At 36.9% G+C, this 23411-nt stretch overlaps 1 protein-coding gene across 1 annotated transcript; it reads right to left on the bottom strand.

Moving 5' to 3' along the window:
• Positions 1-965: 965 nt before the first annotated feature.
• Positions 966-22137, bottom strand: NGLY1 (N-glycanase 1). Its single transcript, XM_063154695.1, has 12 exons — positions 21991-22137; positions 20840-20954; positions 18605-18835; positions 15032-15191; positions 11644-11866; positions 10803-10924; positions 10251-10396; positions 9960-10070; positions 7559-7723; positions 6062-6250; positions 2825-3002; positions 966-2389 (listed from the first exon to the last, which is right to left on the bottom strand). The coding sequence occupies exons 1-12, from the start codon at positions 22116-22118 to the stop codon at positions 2214-2216; spliced, it is 1944 nt and encodes a 647-aa protein (XP_063010765.1). The 5' UTR covers positions 22119-22137; the 3' UTR covers positions 966-2213.
• Between the last annotated feature and the right edge of the window lie 1274 nt (positions 22138-23411).

The raw sequence follows: 23411 nt of genomic DNA on the forward strand, positions 1-23411 counted from the left end.
GATCAACAGAGGATATTAGTGCCTTTAAAACAATGTGTGAAGAGATTCAAAGAGTTCATTGTTTATAGGGTACTTCAAAAGACAACTGAATGAGTTCCATTTACATTTTTCATATTAGCTCTATTCAGCGTGGGTTACTTATTAATTCTTTCCTAAAATAAGCACTTCTATTCATTGCATGTGATCTTATAAGTACAGAAGTACTTCTTCATTAATTAGACTAGCAAGGAATTTTTCCAACTTTTTAATTCATTCAAACTTTTAAAAAATGGACTTAAATTACTTTAAGTTATCTGCAGCTATCACTCTTCCCCCAGAGATTCTGACCAAAATTATGAGAAAATTACTTTATCTTACTACTTTTAAATATATTCTGCCTTCTGATTTCAAATTATCAGATGCAGTTAAGGAATTTTGCAATTCCTCGAGGTCCTCTAATACACTGCAAAAACAATTTCTGCTTTAAAGCAGTAACTATTTCAGCTATCAAAATATTAAGTAGAAACAGTTTTGTTGGCGGGTAGCACCTGAGTTGTCTTCCTTTTCCTTTTTTCTACCAAGGTAGTATCTATATTAGCCTAAAATACTCTTCTGTTGAGTTGCCACTCAAAAATCTCAGAAAAAGTGTTTAACTGAAACCAAATACAGTAGTTTTAAATGGAGACTGGCAAATTCACTTTGCATTAGTCAAGCACTGATAGACATCCTTCCAGTGTGTACTCTTCCCTTCCAGTGTGTACAATACAGTAAGTACCCTGTCACTGTGTTAATCTGTATTGTAGGGGTGAGGCTCTTTTAATTCCCCTCATAAACTGTTCATTTACATTCTAAAGTAAAGTATATAATCCACCACATATTGTTCTGTCACTTCTGAGCTGCCATAATCTACTATTTGTTAAGATTCCATTGTTCACTGTGCATATGCAGTTTTCTAATAAAATCTGAATAGTTTTATATTTGCTTAGATTTGTTGAAAGGTCAGCAAACATTTATTTCAACATAAATTATTTTTGACAAACACTGGAAATCAATACAGAGGTTGGAAAGATCAGAAAAAGGAAGAAAAACTTTAAAAACACTGATCTTGAGAGCATCATCCTTAATTCTCACTTATTTAAAAAATAAAACCATAGTTTGAACTTTGTATTTTAGTTCTATATTAGAGTATCTCTTGTATAATCCAGGCAAGGCCTTCCTCACATTCTGATAAAGGCTATCTAATCTGAACATTCACTCCATGTTTTATTCAGAGCACTGCAACATCTGATGTCTCCTGGATAGTATTTTTTATTATATTGATTGAAAATAAATGTAAAGACTGAATTAACTGAACAGAAAAAAAATGTATATACTTTAACATCAAATTTGGGAAGAGTATTTAAAGCAAGTCAAGGCAACAGCTTAAAAGGATTTCAACCTACATGCCTAACTTGTAAAAGATTTATTAAGCAAATCCAAATTAATATTATTTAAAAAGTATTTATAATGAATAACCTATTTTTTCATAGAAAAAAATATTATGTTCTTACTCAGTTTTAAGCCTCAATTTTCTATCACAGGCCATGACAATTTTAGGTACATAATGAACACTTCTTTCAAAATGAGGTTATTTTCCCAGCAACCACCATGCTTCCAAATAGTTCTTGGTATTAAACACAGGTTTAATACTTAGACATCTAACATGGAAATTTTGAAGCAATATTGAAATTAACTTAATTTCAGCACTTCTTGATACTACACAAAATCAGTTTTTTAAAAAATGTCTAAATCCTCTAATATTGTTTAAAATATTTTGAAATCATCAGAAGCATCTGTTATAATTGGAAAACAGAATTCAATCTGTTTTCCCAAGCAGATTACAAAAACTCGAAAAAACCAGCAAGCCAATCCCAAAACTCCAAATTAAAATCAATGTGCTTCTATGATCATGTTTTGCTTCCTAAAAATTGTTTCCTTGTTATTGTAAAGTTTAAGAAAAGGGTACTTTATGGTTCAATCCCTTAATTTTTGTCTTTGTTTTTATAGCAAAGAGGTTTTCATTGTGATGTTTACCTATTCAATACACGTGCAGTTTCAAGTTGGTTTAATGGAAGCAGTGAAACAGGAAATAATCTGCCAGCAGAATGAAGAGGAATTGCCAACCAAATCTTCATGTTGTATCCATGGTATAATGTCTTCAAGGAATCCAAAGTACCCTTCTGCAGTTCAGATTCTCAGAGGTCACTGAGTTTTATAATTATTTCCAAGCAATTTTCCCCACATCCTGTTAAGCTCCCTCTAAACAGCTGTGTGTGTTGCCATGCAGCTTCACCATCCCCTCCATTCAGAACTGCTTCCAACATAACTTCTGTTGCTCCAGAAAAATCTGAATAGGAGCAAAGATTTTTATCTATTGGAGGAAAAGACAGATAATTCAGTAAGCCGCAGCTCCAAACAGTATATAATAATAGAATGCACATTAAAAAAGCTAAGCTGTAATAGATGTTTAATGATTTCAGTTGCAACTACTCAGATTCATTTATCACCAGACATAGAAGCATCTATCCTTCCTAGTAAAACACAAGTATCATATATTCACACTGTGTTCTTGCTTGCCCTGCCCTACTGCAGGTAGGACTGTGTATATTAATAAAACTGAGTTTTGTACCAGCTTTAATTAAATGCACAGTATTTTCTTGACTTTGCTAAGAAACGCTGTTGGAAAACTAAAGAATATTCACATTTTGTTTTTAGTGTTTGCACAGTAGTGTCTCCATATAAACTATTTATTTCCAGTAACACCTCTGCTACATGATATAATTCATTATTTAAATTCCACACTTACCTCCTATCAGAGCAATTTCTGCTGTAGGAGAGCGAAGTCTCCACTGTATTCTTCCACTATGAAATGTCTGACTGCTTGTCCTAACTGAAATGTTATCTATTTTTAGACCAACTGACTTGCACTCAAACTTCCAGCTGATGGAAGCAGAGGATGATCCTTCTTTTCGGGCTAAATAAACCTACATGGAAAGAAGACACAACCAGCATGTCAAAAACTGAGATGACCAACACACATCTAATTAATCCTCATAACAAGAACATAAAAATTTTAAGATAGCACATTTTCATTCTTTGTCAAGCCCTTGAATCTTTAAAACTGTACAAAGTAAAATTTTATATTAAAAACCTCTTTCTTTATCCCCAAGTATATTCCACAGTTAGGTAATTGTACACATTCACAGCTCCTTGCTAGGGAACACTAAACTATTTCAGTACAGTACTGCTGATGGAAAGAATGGTGCAATCAGTAGCCTCATCAGCTGTGGCTGCACACTGCTTCTCCTAGGACTTGGATTTGTTTCTCAGTTAAAGCAAATCATACATGCTGATCATTTATAAATCCCATATTAACATTATTTGAACTGTTACAACTTTGTTTAATTTAATTTAGTCCCAATGCTGTCCTGAACCTGGCTGAAGAGCCACGCTCACATATTAACATTAATTAAAGTTACTATGAACACTCTCAAGAATTTGGTCAGAAGTGCCTGACAGTTCTTTCAAGTGAAACATCTATCATCAGCAAACCTAAATAACAGACACTACAGTTGGAGGAGTCCAAATTACTGTGATCCTTTTGGAATCCTAAATTAATAAAAATTCTGTCATGTCCAAGCTTCTGATTAATATCATACTTAGTGGACTTAGTCAGCTCTTTATTTTTTAATCTTGAGAGAACCAGAACAAAATGATAATAAAACACAGTAGTTAGTTTTACTAAAGAACCCACCTAATATAGAAACGTAATTGACAGACTATTAAACAGAATTTTAGTATTACTATTTTCACATTGAAGTAAGCTAAAACCCCCTAAAGGTGTGAGGTCTTACACTGAAGATCACCTATGAAAATGCAATGATTTAAGCTGTTTTCATGTCAATGTAATCCTAATGTTCATTAAGGTGCTGACCTCCACATATTTTTTGACTATCTCAGCTGGTTCTAGCAAGAGCTTTCCCTTGATCAGATCCTACCGAACTGCTGTATTTGAGTAAGGAAGCCAAAACACCCCATTACATACTACTTTGTTGAAATGCACTAAACACAGTTTGGAACACTAGAAAAGCCTCAAACATTAGTCTGTTACATCTATCATTATAATATCCAAGCATTTAATCAGAAAAAAAAGAACTTAAAAGTTTTCTTTTGTGTATTTTTTGACTTTCCTCTAACTTTCAAACTTGGTTGTTCTGTTTCTAGTATTATGTGAAAAATACCTGAATTCAGAGGGAAAAATGTAACCAACCAACCAACTCATTCAATTCTCTTCCACTGCAGCAATTCTTCTGGACAACAAGCCTTTCACCAATCCATGGATTTCAGATCTACAGGTTCTTACACTATTACTATCACCTACTGTGGTCTGCCAGTTTGAGTCCTGGATACCAGGTTATCTCTGGGTAATGTGACTGAATTTGTGGTTTGTACCTGTTTGCATTGTGTACCATAAAACCAAGTGGTTATTTTCTGTTTCTCTTCATCTAATACTTACAGATACATTTTCTGTGGCTTTTAGATTTAAATGCCTTTCCATTCATCACATAATAAATGTTAACCAAGTATTACTGTAAAGGTTCCTTTGGCTTTTAAGTTCTTGGATTGCTGAATCATACTCCAAAGCTGCATCTTGTACTAAAAGAAAAGGCAAACCCCAAACAACCTTTCCCTCTGCTGTTATCCCCCATTATCCAATCCCCCAACACCCAATGGAAAGTAATTTTCAATTCTAAGATTCTTACACACTTCTTGTAGGATGCAAATTCCTGAAAAACTAACATGCCTTACCCACAAGTCTGAGAAAGAGCTGGAGCCGTAGCTCCTAATTTCTCAACGCCACCATCTCATCCTTTTGAGGTGTTACTGAATACAAGGCTAAAGTCTTTTTGCCTGGTCTTATAGATTAGTCCCACCCTGTCTTATCTGATTAGTAGAGCTGAGAAAAATTGTAGTTTAGTTTCAGTGCAGGGACAACATGTTTCTTGCAAAAGTGAGGATGACTGATCATTGCAGAAGTGCAAACATAATGTACTATCAGATTTTTAGCAGATCCTGGAGAAGCAGACAACATCTGTTCCTTACTCTGAGATTCTGTTACTTCTCTTTTACTATTAAGTCTACCCTGTTGTGACATCTTTTGTACAATTCTCCCGTTCCTTTCCTTATTCTTTCTCTTTAGGGCAGCACAGCCTCTTCAAGTAATTTCCCCAATGCATTTTGCAAGTCAGTTATGTACAGACCCAGGAGAGAAAATCTCAAGAGGCAGATACATACTTAGCTCCATTTTTATCAATGGGAAGCTAGAAGAATATTTGGTCAGAGACCCTTCAGACTAGTAAAATGACATAGGAAAAAAGCACTAACATGCTCTAGAGTCCCTGACAAGAATGTTCAGTTCCACAGTTGGTTGCTGTTGTGGGAAAAGCTGTTTGCTAGAACATGGCCCCTTCCCACTCCACAGGCAGCAATTCTCTTCTTAGATTTAGAGCCTATGACTCTTGTGCTGCTCAGTCCTGACACTATGGAAGGATTCCAAGCAGGGTATACAATATTCTGGATAACTGATAGGTTCTTGTCTTCTTGCAGATGGAACTGTATTATTTAGGATGGCAATTTCTTCCTTTGGCTGTACATCAAAGAGATGATGATACGCTATAAAACTATTCTTAAAACAACAAATACTTTTTTTTATTTCCAGAGAAGAACTGCTTTTCAATAAAACAGCATTTTCCCACAAGCCTAAGAAGGAAGCCATTTTATAAATTTGGCATTCTGGCAAGGATTTTGCCTACCTGCAGAGAATTCAATCATCCTTTCTGAAAGACAAGTTAAATTTATTTCTAATTTCTCATACCATCTGGCAATCTTACTGAATCTTAACAACAGCATTTACTAACATCTGCTAAATTCTATGGGCACCAAGAGAGGTTTTGAATCCAAACACTGGCAAGGGTTTTCTGTTTTACTGGAGTTATCATAATTTTACTGTACATTATAGGCTTTTAATAATTGCTATTCTTACCATTTTCCAATCTGTTTCAACCTTTCTCCAAATAGATTCTGCCTTCCAAACACCTGCTTCCCAGCCACTTATTTTTTCATTGTTATTGGAAATCCGTGTATAACTATCTTCTATTACATTGTAGACGAGATGGAACAGTTTAGATGTCTTCTCCTTTTCAGAGGGAATAAAAACTACTTCTTTTCTTTTCTGAAAAAACAAAAACGTACAAGCACCTTCATTCCCCAATGCCTAAATTCCCTCAAGACTACATTACTTTTAAACAGTTTGTCATGGTTTTGCAATTCAGTTTTGCTGCCAAGTGAAAAAAAAAAAAGGTCCTTTTTAAGAGAGGTCATGTACAAAACCATTTCTGCAGAAGAAAAGTTTTAAACCAGTTTCTTACAGCACACTTGCAACTTTTCCAGAGTGGAGGAGTACTTTTATTTTTTAAATTTTCAAATAATTATTTCAGAAGTAATTTTTTAACAAACTAACATGAAATAGTATCATCTAAGTAAGAAATGAGAGTTTCAGAACAGAAAATTTTTATGCTGAGTACATTGCTTGTACAGTGAATAAGTAAATGGTATTCTGAATAGCAAACCTGTAACTACCATATACAGGTGCTTGTGTATGCCAGGTGTATGTGTATCCTAAATTTACAAATCAACTTCAAAAAACTTAAAAGTACAAAATTTTTACCTTCACAGTATTATATTTTTTTAAGTAATTGTTTTAAAGAGTTTCAGAAATTAAGTCTTCCAAACAATAGAGAACTGCAATAAACTATTAGTTTCTTAAACTAAGACAATCTTAAGAAGCTCATTACTTTCACTCAACTGTTTCTGTACAGGACAGACATTCCACATGATGGGATTGCTACAAAATTTAAGACACATCTTCACATCCTGACTCAAGCTAAGTATTATTATGGTTCTGGGAAACTGTATCTTAGCATAAAAGTCAACCCTTGCTTTTGGAAACAGTAAAAAATACTGATGTGAAAATCAATAAAGCTTATTATTTAAGAGATTGCTTAATTTACACAATTCTAATTGCTCCCACATTTTAGTAACAAAAATAGTTGGTCAAAACCTACTATTGGTTTAAACCTGGAAGTACCTAATAATACAAATACAACATTTTTTTACAATTTTCCCAATCTAACTAACTTGAACTTTCTAGCTCTGTCAAACTAATTTAAATGAAATAAGTATTTTTAACTTTTAAGAACAAAATACATTTTATATCAAGAAGTCCCAAACATTATTAGAATCAATAGACCACCATCAATTCTCAAAAATTACTCGTGGACCTCTACTGAATTCACATCAACCTTTCACCTAATGTTTTTGCAAGATTCACTTATTTGAGCTGAATCTGGCTATCTACCATGAATTTTTTTTGTTTTGTTTTTGGTGGGGGTTTTTTTGTTTGTTTGTTTTTTTACAGACCATAATCACAAATTCTTAGTTAGCTACCTCTAAGATGGTCATCAGTGCAAATGTTAAATACCTCTGAACCAATTTCACCTCTGGCTACTCGCCAAGCCATTGAGCCTGATGTTCTTCCACCATATTCTCCAGGTTTAGGTGTTCTAGGAGAAATAAACTCAACAAGCTCCACAATAGTCCTTTCCAGGAGCTCTCTTTTTCTATTTTCTGACAAAGACTTTTGTCTCTGAAAAAAGACATTTAGGAAAAAAGAAAACATTCAGAAAAATGGTATTTGTAATTCTGCTCTAGAGTGACACCAACAGGGAAAAATAGGATTGAAAAAATGGATTAACATTTAAAGTCTAGACTGATTGTTAGAGCCATTAATCTTATACCACAAATAAAAATACAAACTAGTCTTAAGTACACAGTTTTCTCTAGGAACTTTCAGGCACTGTATGGAATTCTTTTAAAATAATGTTTGTGCTTTTTCTTTAATACATTAATTTGGATGATAAAATTCTTCCATAACAGTTTTCATAGCTATTCATATGCATGCTGGACCATAGCCATTCTCAATATTATTTGGAGGAAAGAGAAGGCAAAGAATCAGTTGTGGTCAAATTTTTCTTCTCTAAGGTGCAGTGACTTGGTTGGCAACAGTTTTGGTTTTGTGATTAAGCCCAAACAAAAATCTTTGGAAGCATTATTTCACTGATTTGGTCATAAACAAACCATGACATCTCTGTTTTACAAACGTCAGAAAAATCAAGAAAAACTTAATTCCAGAAAGATTAGCGAAAAATAAAAGAGAATTCATGTCTTTACCTACATGAATATACCTATGAGCAATTTTTTGGTAAACAACTTTGAAAAAATTTATTGAGATGTCAGTATTTTGTCTATATGATCTTCATGTCAAATAAACAAATCTGGAATGTGAAACCTTTCATTCTTGTAACTGTGGATAAACTCACATGGGGCTGAAAAAAGATCAACATTGAGTATATAAACTATTACATGCATCGTCTTTTTTTCTGCTTTGGTGATCACCCAAGGCATGCACACTCAGCCCACTGGGACCTGAAACTTGAGGCTGATAAGCATTTCAATTGTCTCAAAAGCAGTTCTGACCCCAGCAAGTTTTGCTAATAGAGATTACACAAAAGAAACATTTGAAGACTTTTTTGTTCCAAACAATGTGGAATTGTACAAAGAAAAGTAGATACAGAGAAATTATGAGAAACAGCTCCAGCTGAACAAATTCCAGATGCCAAATACCAGTTCTAACACAGCAAGGGGGGAAACACACCTCTACTTGTGTTGATGGATGACAACCAGTGGTTGCAGCAGTTTTCTATGAAACATCAGGCCTTCCTGAGTCTTAACAGTTGCCCTGACACTTAGGAGATCCCTACGCAGCGCTGCTGATCTTGCTCCAGCTCAGAGGAAGCTTGATATGGTTTATTCTAAATTAACAACACCAATCCACAATTTCCTTTAAGCACTTTGATGCTCTGGTTACTCTTCACAGTGCTCTGCTCTGTGACTTTAATTTTTCATTACTGTTAAAATTATTTCAAGCCCTGGTCTCAAAATATTAGTCCAGCTCAATTATTCACAATCTTAATGTATGGCTATAACTCCCAAACCAGCAGGCCTCAAAAAAGGCTTAATCTGTTTTTTAAGTCATCAGCTGTATACTACCACTGGAACTAAAGTTTCCATGCATGGGAATTAGCCCTGTAAGGAAGGGAGGACAAAATAGAAACCTCAAGGTGGTTCAAGGTTTTATGGTATTCTAGTATATTGCATCAAGTTCCTGGTGTCCCAAGTAGGGAGTGGAAAAAGCTTAGCAGAGAAGTTCTCCAACCATGACATGCAGGGGCAAATGGCTCCATGCATTTTGGGGATGTTAAGCATGAACAGTGTAAATACAAATGGCTCTGTGTCAAAGCTCTGCTGATGGTATCAACACCTTTTGGAAGTCTTGGAAACAGCCCATGAATAATTTCCCTCACTTCCTAGAGCTTGTAAAAAATCATTGAAAGAAAACTAAACCTGCATTTCTCACAACTACTAAATGCTACTGTTTTCAAGATATAGCAGCCCTGATGTGGAAAACGTTCAGTCACCCTGAAGGAGTCCACATAGTTACTAATGAGTTGCAGTTTACTCCCAGCAAGTATAAGTCTGCTCCAAAGTCCCTAAGAAAAACAATAAATACACACACATCTGTGTATGTAAGAGATAATATGATAAATAATGGTATGTAACAGTCTTATTTCCCACAAGTTCAGCACTGCGACTGATTTCTATGTATTCGGGGTAAAATGAGAAATTAACAGCATTTTTTATATCCACAGTGCATGGATATTACTGTGAGGTTACCAAAAGCATTCCTTTGTTTGAGGACTTCACATATTCCTGCAGATACTTGTGTTTCACTCTCAGAAACCCACTGAAGCAAGGTTACATACCGTTCTATTTAGTGCATTAATTGTCTCTCGCAGTGTAGCTTCGCTGAGCACCGTCCTTCTAGAGAGTACTTCTTCATGTTTACTGCTGTATCTCCAGGTGACATCAACCACCTCAAGCACAAATGGAAGAAAATAAAGCAACCAAAAATTTCCATATATCTTGCTTCATTTAAAGAGGCTAGTTAATAAAAGTATGCTTTTCTACAATAATTGGGAAAATCACAACAAGGTGGAATACACTGCACACTTGCTTAGGGCAAGTTTGTTTATTATTAGCATCATTACTCCTACCTCATCTTTGGAGAATGCAATTATGTAGGAGAGCTTCTTTCCCCAGCCAGCTTCATAGAGAAGAGGCTTATCACACACATTTTCACAAGGATCACAGTGAAGCCATCTTTTCTGAGATGAAGAATATACTTCAGTCCACACATGATCTATGTAACAAAGGCCAAGAATAAACAATGACTTAAAAAGATGGAGTCTCTATTCTAATCTTGCAGAATATTGTAACTTCTTCCAATTTATTAAATGAACAGGTGAAAGAGCATGTTTTCTGTTCATTTACATAGAGAAACTACCAAAACTTCCTCCTTCTTAGGATCAGACCCTTACATTCAGCTAAAGACTGTATCATTCTGAAATCAGTCATGTGACCATAGTTGCAGAACTGTATTTCACCTCATCAGGCAGGACAAGAAATTGAACAGATCTTGTCTTTGTTGGCTGACTGTGTAACTGCACAGGCTGCCTGATGGCTAATATGATCTGAGAGACATAAAATGCATAACCTGCTTTTGCACAGGTTTGCATTAATGTTACAATACTCCAGAACATCGATACCTGTATGGTCCCAGACGTATCTTGCCTCAAACCCCACAGCTCTGCAGCACAGTGTAAAACAGTTGGCCCACTCGCCGCAGCGTCCACGTCTGGTTTCCAGAAGTTTTTCAGGGTTGTTATACCTACAGGAAAAAAACAACACAAAACAAGAACAATTAAAAATACATTTCACCTTTCAGAAATCTTTAGATCGTGTTTTGATGATCTGAACAGACTTCAGTATCAATCAGTCCACAGAACATAATGGAAATAATTGCTATACTGCACAAAATACAAGAATGCTACCTCAACTCACACGACTCCATCATATGTTTATAGCAGCACCAAAACAAATCTGGTTAAGTTTCCAAAATTGATTTAGACATCTTAAAATACTACTTTTATGCTGATCCTTTAAACAGTTAGCAAAATGTCTAAATGCCACAAAAGTATAAATAAATTGTATATTTGTTCTTCTGCTATAGACTCAGCAAAAGATGTACACTATGCTGTGATTTTCTGCAGAAGTGAAGTTTTCCCTGCAATAACAAAACACTACCTACATATAGTTGCCAATATTAACATATTTTATTTAGAAGCTGTAGTTCATCAAATTAACATTAAAAAAAAACCCAAACAAGCCAGGCAAGTATTCAGAACAGGTCCACATAAGAGAAAGCATATATTGTTTTTAAAAATCTCTGATTTTGCAGAGAAATTGCTGGTTCATCAAACATTCTATCATGTTACTTAAAACAGCTTCTCTACTTTCTGAATTAACAACTTCTCACCTGTTCACAAAATGCACAAATACAAAGCTGTTTCTTGAAAGAAAAAAGGCAGCAAGTTTCTGTATGCTCACCTTGGGAATCTGTTACAGAGCTGACACTGGTTGCAGTAATGGTTTTCCACTCGTCTGGCATCCCACCTTAGATCATCATCAGAAGGCAGCAGGTAGTCACTTTTAGGCTCTGTCTGCCCACCACACCTGCTGCAAGGAAGACTATTCACCCAATGAAAAAAGGAAGTCTTAAACCAGTCCAAAAGCTCCAACAATAAGAAGTCCTCTTCACTCACATGTGCACCTGTAAAATTTATACAACACACAGTTAGTTCAAATGGAAAAATAATTTAGTTAAATTTAACAGTGCCTACTCAAATTAGCATCACTAGGCCTTTATTTATTTTTATGTACTTTTAAATAAAATCCGTATTAAAATGCTTTGTATATTACTTAAATACATACAAAAAAGAAAATCTAAATTGTCAAGATTGAGTAAGTTCAAACTTGAGAACAAAAAACTGCTGTACTTAATACTATAGCTAGAATGAGAATGAAAAACTGCTCAGAAAAGAGTCATATTTGTATTTCAGCCTGATGAAGTTCCTGATGCCCTTCATACTCTTCCAGGACTTTGGAACAGAGAGTTAATTATTTTTCTGCTCCAAAATATTTTCCTATTCATAGGAATAACAATTGTTTTGATTTCAACATACCAAAGAACCAGACACTGGCAGCAATCTAAGCAACCAGGTGCACAGGCTTTCTATAAACAGACCTTCTACAAACACTGCCTAATTATTGTAGAAAATACGTATATAGCATGCAAACGTGTTGAGTTTGTTCTAATTTCAGCAAATAAACACCTTTCTCAGCTTACCCAAGGCAGACACAGGATGTCTTTTGTTTTCTACTCTAGCTGATTTCACCACACCAGACTGTTCTGGCTTATTTTCCTGCTTACAACAGGAGTTAGAACCTACTTACATATTCTCACTGTTCTGACACGTGGAAATAGCCCCATTTTACCTAAAAAACAAATCTAAAAATGCAGCTTTTCAAGAAAGATCCATTCATTTAAACTCCTTAGAATCTTTAAATGCACATCCTATTACAATGTGCAGAGAGATCCTTTTCCTTCTCAGATACATAAATATTCAAATAATTCTTCCTAATAACTTTATCACCTAGGCCACACTGCAATCATAGGTATTACTGTCTGTTATTTTTATGCACTACAGCTTTATTCTAGTCACAGTGCAGACAGGTTTGACTAATGAATATTAACATATAAAATAAATTCGTAAAAATGTTGCTAGAAGGAAATTGAAGGCAGTTGCACTAAAAATTTATGCACTTTTTCAGCATGGTGAAAAAACCCCTAAGTTAATTTCACATCTTGCTCTGAAGCTGTAGCCACCCTTGGTACAAAGGGCTCTGTAGGAGCATTAACACCATTAAACACACATTGCATGAGAAGAGATCATCTGTTAATCAAAACAAGAACACCTGACTTCTAATTATAGTAAAATTTCCATTTTTACTCGGGTATGTGGAAAACCTTTGTGCTGTAACACTCAGAGAAAGGCTCACTGCTTACAAAATGGATATGCTTATATATTCAAACTTTTTGCTAAAAGCTGAATGAAAATATTTCAAGCACAGGCCATACTCTCTTTTCCTGGATAACAACACTCAAAGTAGAACCCATCTGTGAAAATATGACTGCTACGCTATAAACATTCTTCCCTTGATTTGCAAAATAAATACTTCATTAAAACATCACATGGAAAAATGACAAATGTGATTTCTTTGAACAAAAAACAGTTGGCTGGGATACACAGCTATTTTTGACTGTTCAGTCCATCTTTCTAATGAAATGTGGCAAAGAGAAAAAATAAAATCAAAGCTATAATTCTCATCAAATGACTGTTACCTTCCTAGTCTTTATGAGCCAAAAATGCTCACTATGTGTTGCAAGGCCTATCCCAAAAACAAGTGTCCCCTAGCACTAAGTATTTATTCCTAGAGGTGACAGTCTTAATGCAGCAGGACAGAAACCAAGAAGCTGAAAACCAATTACCCAAACATCTCATACATAGTTCATTCCAAAACACATGTTTCTTTAAAGCTCTTGAAAAATGCTTTCAAGCTGTCACAATCTGAAACAGTGGAATCCCATCCCTTCCCCTTTATCTGTATCTAAATTAAGGTCTGGAAGCCATTTTGACTAAATCAGCCTGATGGTTTGGGAAGAAGCACTCAGGGCACTATCCTCTCCCTTCCTTCCCCTTTTTAAACAATGTGCACAGTAGTATTAAAACAGAGTCTAAGAGGCAGGCTTGTTCTTGATTCTTCTCCTTTATAAAGAAATTTAATACTTGTAAATTTATTACTGCTAAATCTCTTTTCCCCAATGTATTGTCCCATGCTGCTGAATAAAAATGCTTTGCAATTGTTCACATGGTTTCTTACTTCCCAATACAGTTTTATAAAAGAAAAATTACTAAGAAAATCCATTGTCAAAAATTTTCTTAATGCCAAAGCCACAATTACATATTACTGTGTGGCTGTATGAGACACCACATAGTAATTTATAAAAAACATACAAAGAGATTTTTTTTTTGTTTGCAAACCAACAGCACTCCTATAAATTTAGCAGAACTGCTTGAAACAGTCTTCTATCAAAGATTCATGGTGAAAATTATTTTTTTGTTTAAATATGATCTTGGAATTGTAGTTTTTAAAATATTTATCTTATAGAAGTAACATTTTACCATGCCACTGAAACAAATCTAAAACCATCACCTGAAAATAGAAATATGTCATTTTAATTGACAAAAATTTCATACATTCAAAACAAATTCACATTTATGAAGAAAGTATAAATTTTAAACACTGATGCCACAAGTATTTATGCCTACATTTCATATCTAGCTCCATGAGGAACAGGGTATAACCCTATTCATTTAAGGATTAGGAAGGAAAGTGATCATTTGTTTGAATCAGGTTGCATCTTGGAAAGATCTCATTCAAAATCTCACCAATATAACTTTAAAAAAGAGAAGTGGTATTTAAAGTTTTTATTCTGAATTTAGAACCATAGTACATACAGGAAAACTGCACTCTGAGAATTTCACAACAATAACTACTTGAACAAGAAGCTCCCCTCCTCTTCTTGTAGCTATTTCACTTGAGATTCAAGGAATGCAACATTTGTTTCCCCAGTGCTTTTTTCTACTAATACAGAAATTGAGAGTCCAAAATTTCTACATAAGAGCAGTAAAAGACAGATGACAAAAGCGAAATAAAAATAAGAGAAGTAAGTAGTAAATTAGGAAGAAGGCAATTCCAATTTAGAAACAGCATTTGGAACCTGCAGACATAAGACCAAACACAGACCAACAATGTGTGCTATGTTTGAAAGAACACTTCCACTTTCATATACACTTTAACTTGGCAGCATTACCTTTGTCCAGTCTTGTAGCTTGTGCTAGCTTTTTCTGAGCTTTGCTTTTCAATTCCTGGAGGGGAATTGCAGCCAGTGCTTTTTGTTGAATAGAAGGATTCTCATACATCAACACAAGACCCTCAAATTTTGTCTGAAGTGTTTTCAAGATTTTTGCAGCCTGCAAAAGGATTTTCAATCACAAGATGATTTATGAATTTTCACCTTCACGCAGAATAACCAAGATCTATTTTAGTTTAAGTCAGTCATAATTCTATGTTCATGTTTACATTATATATTTATTTACGGTGAAATGTTTATTTGCAAAGATATCAACAAGAACTGAAGACACCACCACTCAAACCGTAAAGCTAGTCTTGCTGTCTCTAAGCATTCTGAATGGTGTCTTGAGTGAAAAATCAATTAACTTAGGGAGAAAACTGTTTTTGAAGACACCTTTAATGGAAAAATCTTTGACTTCTCCTCCCCACCTAATCTCCTCCTCCTTTCTTTTGGACTGTTTACCCAAAATCCACAAAAAGACATGCAATTGCTTTCATTTTCTGGGCACTGCTACACTGGTTTGTAGTACTATATTATTGATGTATTCTGCTTATTATTTCTTATTCATGAATGTTGCTTGTCTGTTTCTACTTCCTTCTTTTATAGATCAGTTCTGGTAGAGGTTTATATAGACAGCCCAGTACCCACCCACTGAACCACGCAGTTTCAGGAGCAACTGGATAAAAGAACAAGGTTTCCTTCAGTCAGTTATCCTAAGTGTCACCTAGAGGCACGTTGCACACAATAAGGTACAACATAGATACCAAAACTAACAGCTGAGGTAAATAATAATGAAGCTGGTAGCTGAGCAAACCATTTGTTCCCATTTAAAAGGGAACAATACAGAACGTGAAATGGGATTTTTAAAGTAAGAGTCTGGCATATTTTTGGGGGAAGTCTGTGGCACTGCTAAATTACCTTTTCTCTATTGTTACATCATGCTTCAGCCTTTAGCCTTGTTAACTGTGATTTTAATTTAATCAAAAATGCAATGCTTTCCTGAGAGGCTTGCAGCAAATGCAGTATCATACACCCAGGTGTGAGAATGCTTCAGAAGAAAACTTCTTTTAAAGGAGCACTCAAATTACAAGTGCTTGTTTTGATGCTGTTACAGTACTTCAGTATCAGTCCTTCATTTTCATAACTGCTAAAACAGAACAGAGCTTGTTTTGCTTTTCCTGGAGCTCATCAGCTGTAGGTAACTGGTTTAACATCATAAACTCCATTGTGTCCAGATTCATTTAATGCAAGTTGAAAGGAAGAAATAAGGGACATTAGAGACTGCCAAAGGCCTTAAGACCTTCATGGTCCATCAGCTTCCTGAAAGGGTATGCAGGGATATTGCTCAGCACAACAGGAAGTCTCCCAGACTCTCTGACAACTTGGGTTTCTGATGCAAAACCATCAGTGTTACAGTAGTGCTTAATCTGCTTTATAAAAGCCACTATATGAAGTGTTATGCAAACATTTAATCGTAGAAGCCAGGTGAAGCTTGCTGCAGTTCTAAGTTTGGATACACCTTTCCTCCTGTAATCACTATGCCATTCAGGAAGGGATCAGAATCCATCCACCAAATTAACAACTAGCCATAGCTCTCCTTCTCCTAAGTCTCAAGAATATTTTATGACAAGAAATGCAGAAGAAAACAATGAGGCAAATTCATGGTGGGCTAGGTTCCTAGAACTGTGTATTTAGGAATATTCCTCTGTTCTTCCAAATAATTTGCTTTTCCCTGCATTTACCAGGCCTCCCATGAATGACAGGTGAAACACACAGGCAAGAAAAAAATGCTTGCACTACAGACACAACTCTAAATCTCTCTGACATCTGTCAGCAGTGCATGCAACAATAACACAACTATAACTCTGCAGCATACTCACTGGAAAACAAATCGCCACTGCTGTGCAAGCAAAATGGCCAAGTCAGTGCCAGACTTCCTTCTAATCAATTCAGACTATAAAGACCAAATTCAGTGGCTCAGAGACCTATCAGTACAGTTCCCTGCAGAGATCAACTAAATAGAGCATTCTAACAGAGTGCAAACACTGCATTACTAACGCTTCTAAATAGCAGTAATTTTGGTCTCACCACCCAGGCATGGAAATGAATAGTTTCAGAGAAATGGATCCACAACTCTGACCGCTAGTGTATGTTGGGGCAGAATAACTAGAAATTGCAAGGATTAACCTCCGAACACATTGCGTCAACATTGTGCAACATCGTTGTCACTGCAGGTTCAACTTAAAGCTTCCCTTACTAAGCAGTATAGCAGCAGCAAATCATTCTACAGGTTTCATAATTGCTTCCAACCACCACTGCAGAAGTGACTGAAACAGTAAAAATCTAGAAGCAGGTCAAAAAAAACAACCCAGAAACCTCCAAACAAAGTAAAACAAATCCAGTCAGCATATTTTAGAGACAACTACTGCCATGCTAACATAATTAGATTAAATGTCTCAATACAACATGCCTACAACAGTGGTTTTCCCAAAAGACCTTTTGTGTGAGGATGGCTCATTCAGTGCTCTCTATCCCCAAAAGCCATCACTTCAAATAATGCTTTGCCATTTCTCATTCACTGACTTGGGTAGGCATTGGGAAGAAACAGTATGTCATGGTTCATATCCAACAATATACTGATAATATAATGTAAAACATGCAAATTGTGTTTAAGGATGCATGGCAAGTGAGCTTTTGGAAGGATTAATCTTACACCAACTTTGAGATTAAAGTGACACTGGTTCTAGGAGGAAAAACTCTTCAGAAAGTTAAACCAAAGCATCCTCAAAAGCTTCTATCAAGAGGTGTAACTTAGTTTTTCAAAGTTGTATGAGGTGGTGAGTCTTCTCTCATCAGGCCAGTTAACATCAGCTGAAAGGTCTCTGCTCTGCCTTGATCAGGAACTTCACCTCAACTTCTTGGACAAGGGAAACTTAGCCTAAATAACTATAAATTTGTCCTTGTTTGGCTAAATTTCTGTTTTTAATGACAGGCACATGTGAAAAAAGAAAGCCCTCCTCACAGGCTACACAGAGAGATCATATTGCATGAACCAAGACAGCAACAATTATAAGCATTATGGTTATGCTCCTCTTCTTCTGCCGGCACTCAAACACCAAACACAACCCTAGTTTTAGCTTCCCACTCTCCCCCTTGTTTTCCATCTTGCTGCTCCTTTTCAACACATATCAGCTTTTTTTCTTCACACTCCGATCAACAGAATATTCATGGACATCTTCAACAAAATCTCCTGCTAATATTCTGTTTATAGCACATTTCATGCTTAAGTTGTATGTAAACTGAAGAAAACACTCAAAAACTTCGAGAAACCACTGGGGGAAAAAATGCCTAGTCCAACCTTCTCAAAGCAAGATTAGCTATGTGGTCAGACCAAGCTGCTCTAGGCTTAACAATGTGCTTATTTGGAGTCTACTCATTTTCTCTGAGCATTTAACTGTCCTAACAGTAAATTCTTCTTCAATCTTTATATGCAAGACTAAGGAGCCTATGAAGTTTGCAGATCATAATTACCATTTCAAGAGATTGCACAAGTGATGTTTCTGGTCGCTGACGGGCAGGGGCAACAGGTCCTGAAGGGTGCTGTGCAGCTGTCTGAGTGCTGCTGACAGCTTCAGAGGATCCTGATCTGTGGATTTGGTTTGACTCATTCAGTCTGCTACTCCTCTCTCCAGCAATTAAGTCTCTGATTTTACGTAGCTGCTCAATTGAAGCTTCCTTAGGGAAAACCAGGTGAGTTTCTCCCTGAAATTTAGACAAGTGAATTCAGCAGTTAATGCACGTCTAAGCTGGTCAATGAGCTGTAACTTTAGCTGCAGAGTTTACTGGAAGTTAGCATCCTAAGGCTTGGCAGGATTCAGCTTTTTAGATTAGGTCCCTTACAATAGAAACCTGAAGCCTCTCACAACTTCAGAAGCCTACTAGATAAAGAATCTAGAGTCAATCTAGAGAAACAGAGCTTATACCAACATGCTTTGGTTAGTAACTTATTTTGTGGAGCCATTCATGGGCTGTGCAGTTATGGTTTGGCACAGAAAGCAGCAACAACAGAAATGAACAATTAATGCTCAGTTCTCATAGTACAGTAATTAAATCCTAGTCAACACAGGAAGACATCCAATGCTGAGGGAAGAAGCCCCGAGGACAGCATTTGCTGGAAATTCTCATACATACTGGTATCTTTTATGTTGAAGTTTTAAGTTCTCAGGCAATATTACTCTTATTACAACTGGTACCTGGGTTGATTTTTGGGTTTTATTTTTGACTGCAACATGATTACTGGTAGCATAACAAGAGATCAGTCATTATGACAGAATCAAGTATCTGTGCTTAACATAAAGGAACAGGTTACTAAAAACATGAATAGCCTGAAGCATTCATCCCTTAACAGTTTCAGTTTCTACCACTGCAGCACTTCTATTTATTAAGGTAATTTGTTTACCTACAATTACTTGAGGTCACATATCACTGCAGATGGAGACTTGGTGTTAACACTTAAAAAAAACCCACAAAACTAAACGGAATGTATCAATCCATTATCAAGCAGAAGCAAAAGAAGGAACAATATTAGCCATGCAGTTGAAGAGAAGTTTGTGAGCTCCAGCTTTGACAGACACAATAACTTAAGACTGAGACAACACACTCTCAGAGAACTGCCCCCACCTACACCACCCACCTCCTGGTCAAAATACACCATTCAAAGTCTCCTGAGCACCCACATAAGAATAAATCCACAAACCGTTTCTCCCTCTGCAGTCACCACTTCTTTCAGTAGACTTTTTCTTTTAATAAACAAATTATAGTAGTAACTTTACCCAAAGAGAAGGCAGAGGTCTCATGACAGCTGGACCTAAGTAACATAATGTACATACCCATACAGTTTGTGGCATCAAACAGACAAATTAAAGTAAAGCAAGAGCTTTGCACTGTTAAACAAGAGTTGGGTTTCCAGTAATTATAAAAACTGCTTCTAGTTTAACAAGCTTTGACAGTTGAAGTTCCACCAAGTCAGGGACCACAGCAGAACACAAAGCAATCTTTGAAACGCATCCTTCTGACTGCAAAATAATCAAGATTCAGGCAACACTATTTTAGGATAACATTTCATAACTTTTAAAAATGGGCTTTGAAGGACTCACCCTCCTACTACTACTTGAACAGTCAGTCTATTGCCCTTCACTGCTGTCATGACAACACCAGTACTTGTGCAGCTGCGCTGTGAACTGGCTGAAAACATTTCTGGTTTCGTTTTGGAAGATTAAGTTTTCATCAGATCAGCTTCCCTTATCTAAATCACTACAGGGCCCTACTAATGGTAGGAACATGAAGAAGAGTAGAGCTTCTTAAATTTTTTTTATCCCTTTGAAATGACAGTTTCAACACTCATTTATAATGTCTGATGTCCAACAAACAGCACATTACTACAAAGAGAAGGGGTTTCCACCCTGCTTCCCACCACTTCCTTTGTGCCAGCATGGATAAGTATCTAGCCATTCAGTAAACCAGCAGTGCCTGAGCAGCAAAACAAAAATCTTGTTATGCATTAGGTTAGCTCATCATTTTTCTGAAGCAGCCACATCTAAATTCTCTGCTGGTTAGCTACAGATATTTGTGGACAAGGACTGAAAGAAAACACCAACTGCCCTAAAATCTACAGCCTTGCAACAAAGAGAAACAGAAAAAAAATCCAATTTTCAATTTCATTATGTAAACAGATGAAGATACCTGAAGTTATTACATTATACTCACCTCTTGAAACCCCATCTCAAATAAACATTCAACAGCTCCTCTGACAGGCAACAACCTTGTAGAAAATGCTGGATTTCCAATCCGAATTAATCTGTATTTTTCCTCATAGGGATTCCTGAACAAATTGAAAGTTATAATTATATCTGCAAATGAAGGAGACACTTAAAAGCTGAGTAACTGTGAAAGATTTTTTTTAAAGTTTAGTTTCATTTACATCACTTAGGCAAAACCTACATAAAACTTAAGACTTTATAAATGTTTCTTGCGCTTAGTTCTGAGTTACCAACTGGTGCTAAAGTTTAACTTGCAACTTATGCTCATGAATTCATGTTTTGTAGTGATACCCAAAAGGGCTAAGAGACAATTTCACATCCCCTTATACGTGATGCATTCCAATTGAACCTGCCAGATTAACGCTGGATGGCTTTGGCACCACCACCGAAGCTGTGCTAAACTGCCTGGTACTTGAGTGGAACGACTGTAGTCTCTGTACTACCTTTCAGTTCCCTTTCCTCTTTCAATTCCTTTAAAAACCTTTTTCTCTCGCCTCTTTCTTTAAAAGAAGCCAGCCCGGGACTCGCCATTCTCTGTCAGCAGCTTTAACAAGTGGTTGACAAGGCAGACACAGCCAGGGAGGGGCAGCCCGTGCACCTGGAGCTGCCGGAGACACCAAGGTCAATCACACGAAAGAGCCACCTCGCAGAAACTCGGCTATAATTAACTCTCGGTACCAACCCTGCGAAGTCAGAAGCACAGGGCAAGAAAAAAAGTAGAATAAAAAAAAAAATCTAAATGAAGTAAAAAATAAGTTTAAATCAAGTTGAATTACTTGCTGTGCATCCACTCGTTTTTAGGTAGTTCAGTACCCACGTAAGGTGGAAAATCAGAATAAGGCATCATCTTGTGGTTAATACACAAACTCCTAAACTTTCAAAACAAACCAACGAGCAATAAATAAAGAAACTGAAATCCAGAACACTACACCTCTGTTAATGTAAGCAACATTAATTTTAAAATAGCGACAAAACCACGCGAGACGCTTCTGAGCTCCGGTATTACACAACAGAACCGAAAGCGCCGCGCGGAGCCGGGGAGCGGCCGGCGGGACCCTGCGGCACCGCCCGCGGACCGAGGGCGGCGACCCCGCTCACCGGAGGATGTTGTCAGCGTAAGTGAGGAGCAGCCGCGAGGCCTCCAGGAAGATGTCCCGCCTGTTCTGGCACAGCTCGCTCACGGCGGGGGAGCCCGGCGAGGACGAGAGCCCCAGGGCAGCCGCCATCGCTGCCCGCCCCCCGCGCCGCGCCGCCCACCCCGGCCCTGCGCCAAGCGCATGCGCCGTGCGAGCACCGGGGTGACACCCTCAGCCGGGCAGCACCGCCCGCCGCTGGGCGCATGCGCAGTAGGAGTGGCGGGGTCACCGCTGGCAGCCCCCGCGCCCACAGCCGCGCGTTTGGGGATTTGGGCGGCCCCTAAAGAGCCCCCCTCTAAAGGGTTAAATCCTGACCCCGCACCCCCCTGGGCAGCGGGACCTCCCGGCCACACCGGGCCCTGTGTCCCGAAGCAGCTTCTTTCACCCGGTGTACAAGGCCCCAATCCGCAGGTCGAGGTATTTATTTATAGATGGGTGCAGAAAGGAGTGCACAAGGCCAGCACGATGACTACCAAAATTTATCACTATTTATACATTCTAGCAAACAAAGGCATTCATGTTCATTGGATATAAGTTACACAGTTCTCTTATTAATATACATGCTATCTTATATTGGTTAAATTATTCCTCGACTTCTTAAGCTTGTGAAAAACGCCAGTCACTTGTTTTTAAAATTTTTAAAGTTTAATAGTAATAAAATGGTTATAAAATAGTAATGCAATTAAAGTAATAATAATTTGGACAATTTGAATTAGGACCATATGAGACAATAGAAACAAAGCATTATGGACGTCCGGGTACCTTTTTCTGAGCAGCATAAGCCCAAAAAAGGATGCGCGTTAACAGAGGATTAACCCTTAAAAACAATAACCTGTTGCATATTCATACATCTCATACATGATGCATAAATTCCATTCAAATACAAGATTCTGTCTGGGCACCATCAACTCCTTCCTCATAATCCTGACGGCGTCATTCTGCCCGAGCAAGGTGGGAAGAAGTTCGTTTCTCCTGATAATGGAGCAATAAATTCTCTTTCTCTGAAAGATTTAGGTGTTCTATGACTGCTATCTCAGTGCGAGTCCTTTCTTTAGAAAAAAAAGTATCCTACATAGCATAGTTTCTATTTTAACATTTTGTAATAACATAAAACTACATTATACACACTACTTAAGAAAATTAATACAGCATTACTTTCTAACACAACACATGTAATATTCATTCTAATATTTGCGAAAAGCCAATCATATAATACACATTTTTCACATGCTGATTATCCAACATGCCCGTTTTTTCTGTCTTGTCGATGGTTGCAAACTCCCCTTGCCAGAATTACCTTTTATCCAGTCAGAGCTGATCCCAGCACTGCTGCTGAGTTGGCTTTGCTAGTTTCTTCCTTATCTCGGGAGTTCTGCTAAATGT

The sequence above is a fragment of the Melospiza melodia genome, chromosome 1 (genome assembly GCF_035770615.1).
Source record: "Melospiza melodia melodia isolate bMelMel2 chromosome 1, bMelMel2.pri, whole genome shotgun sequence".
Classification (NCBI taxonomy): Eukaryota; Metazoa; Chordata; class Aves; order Passeriformes; family Passerellidae; genus Melospiza; species Melospiza melodia.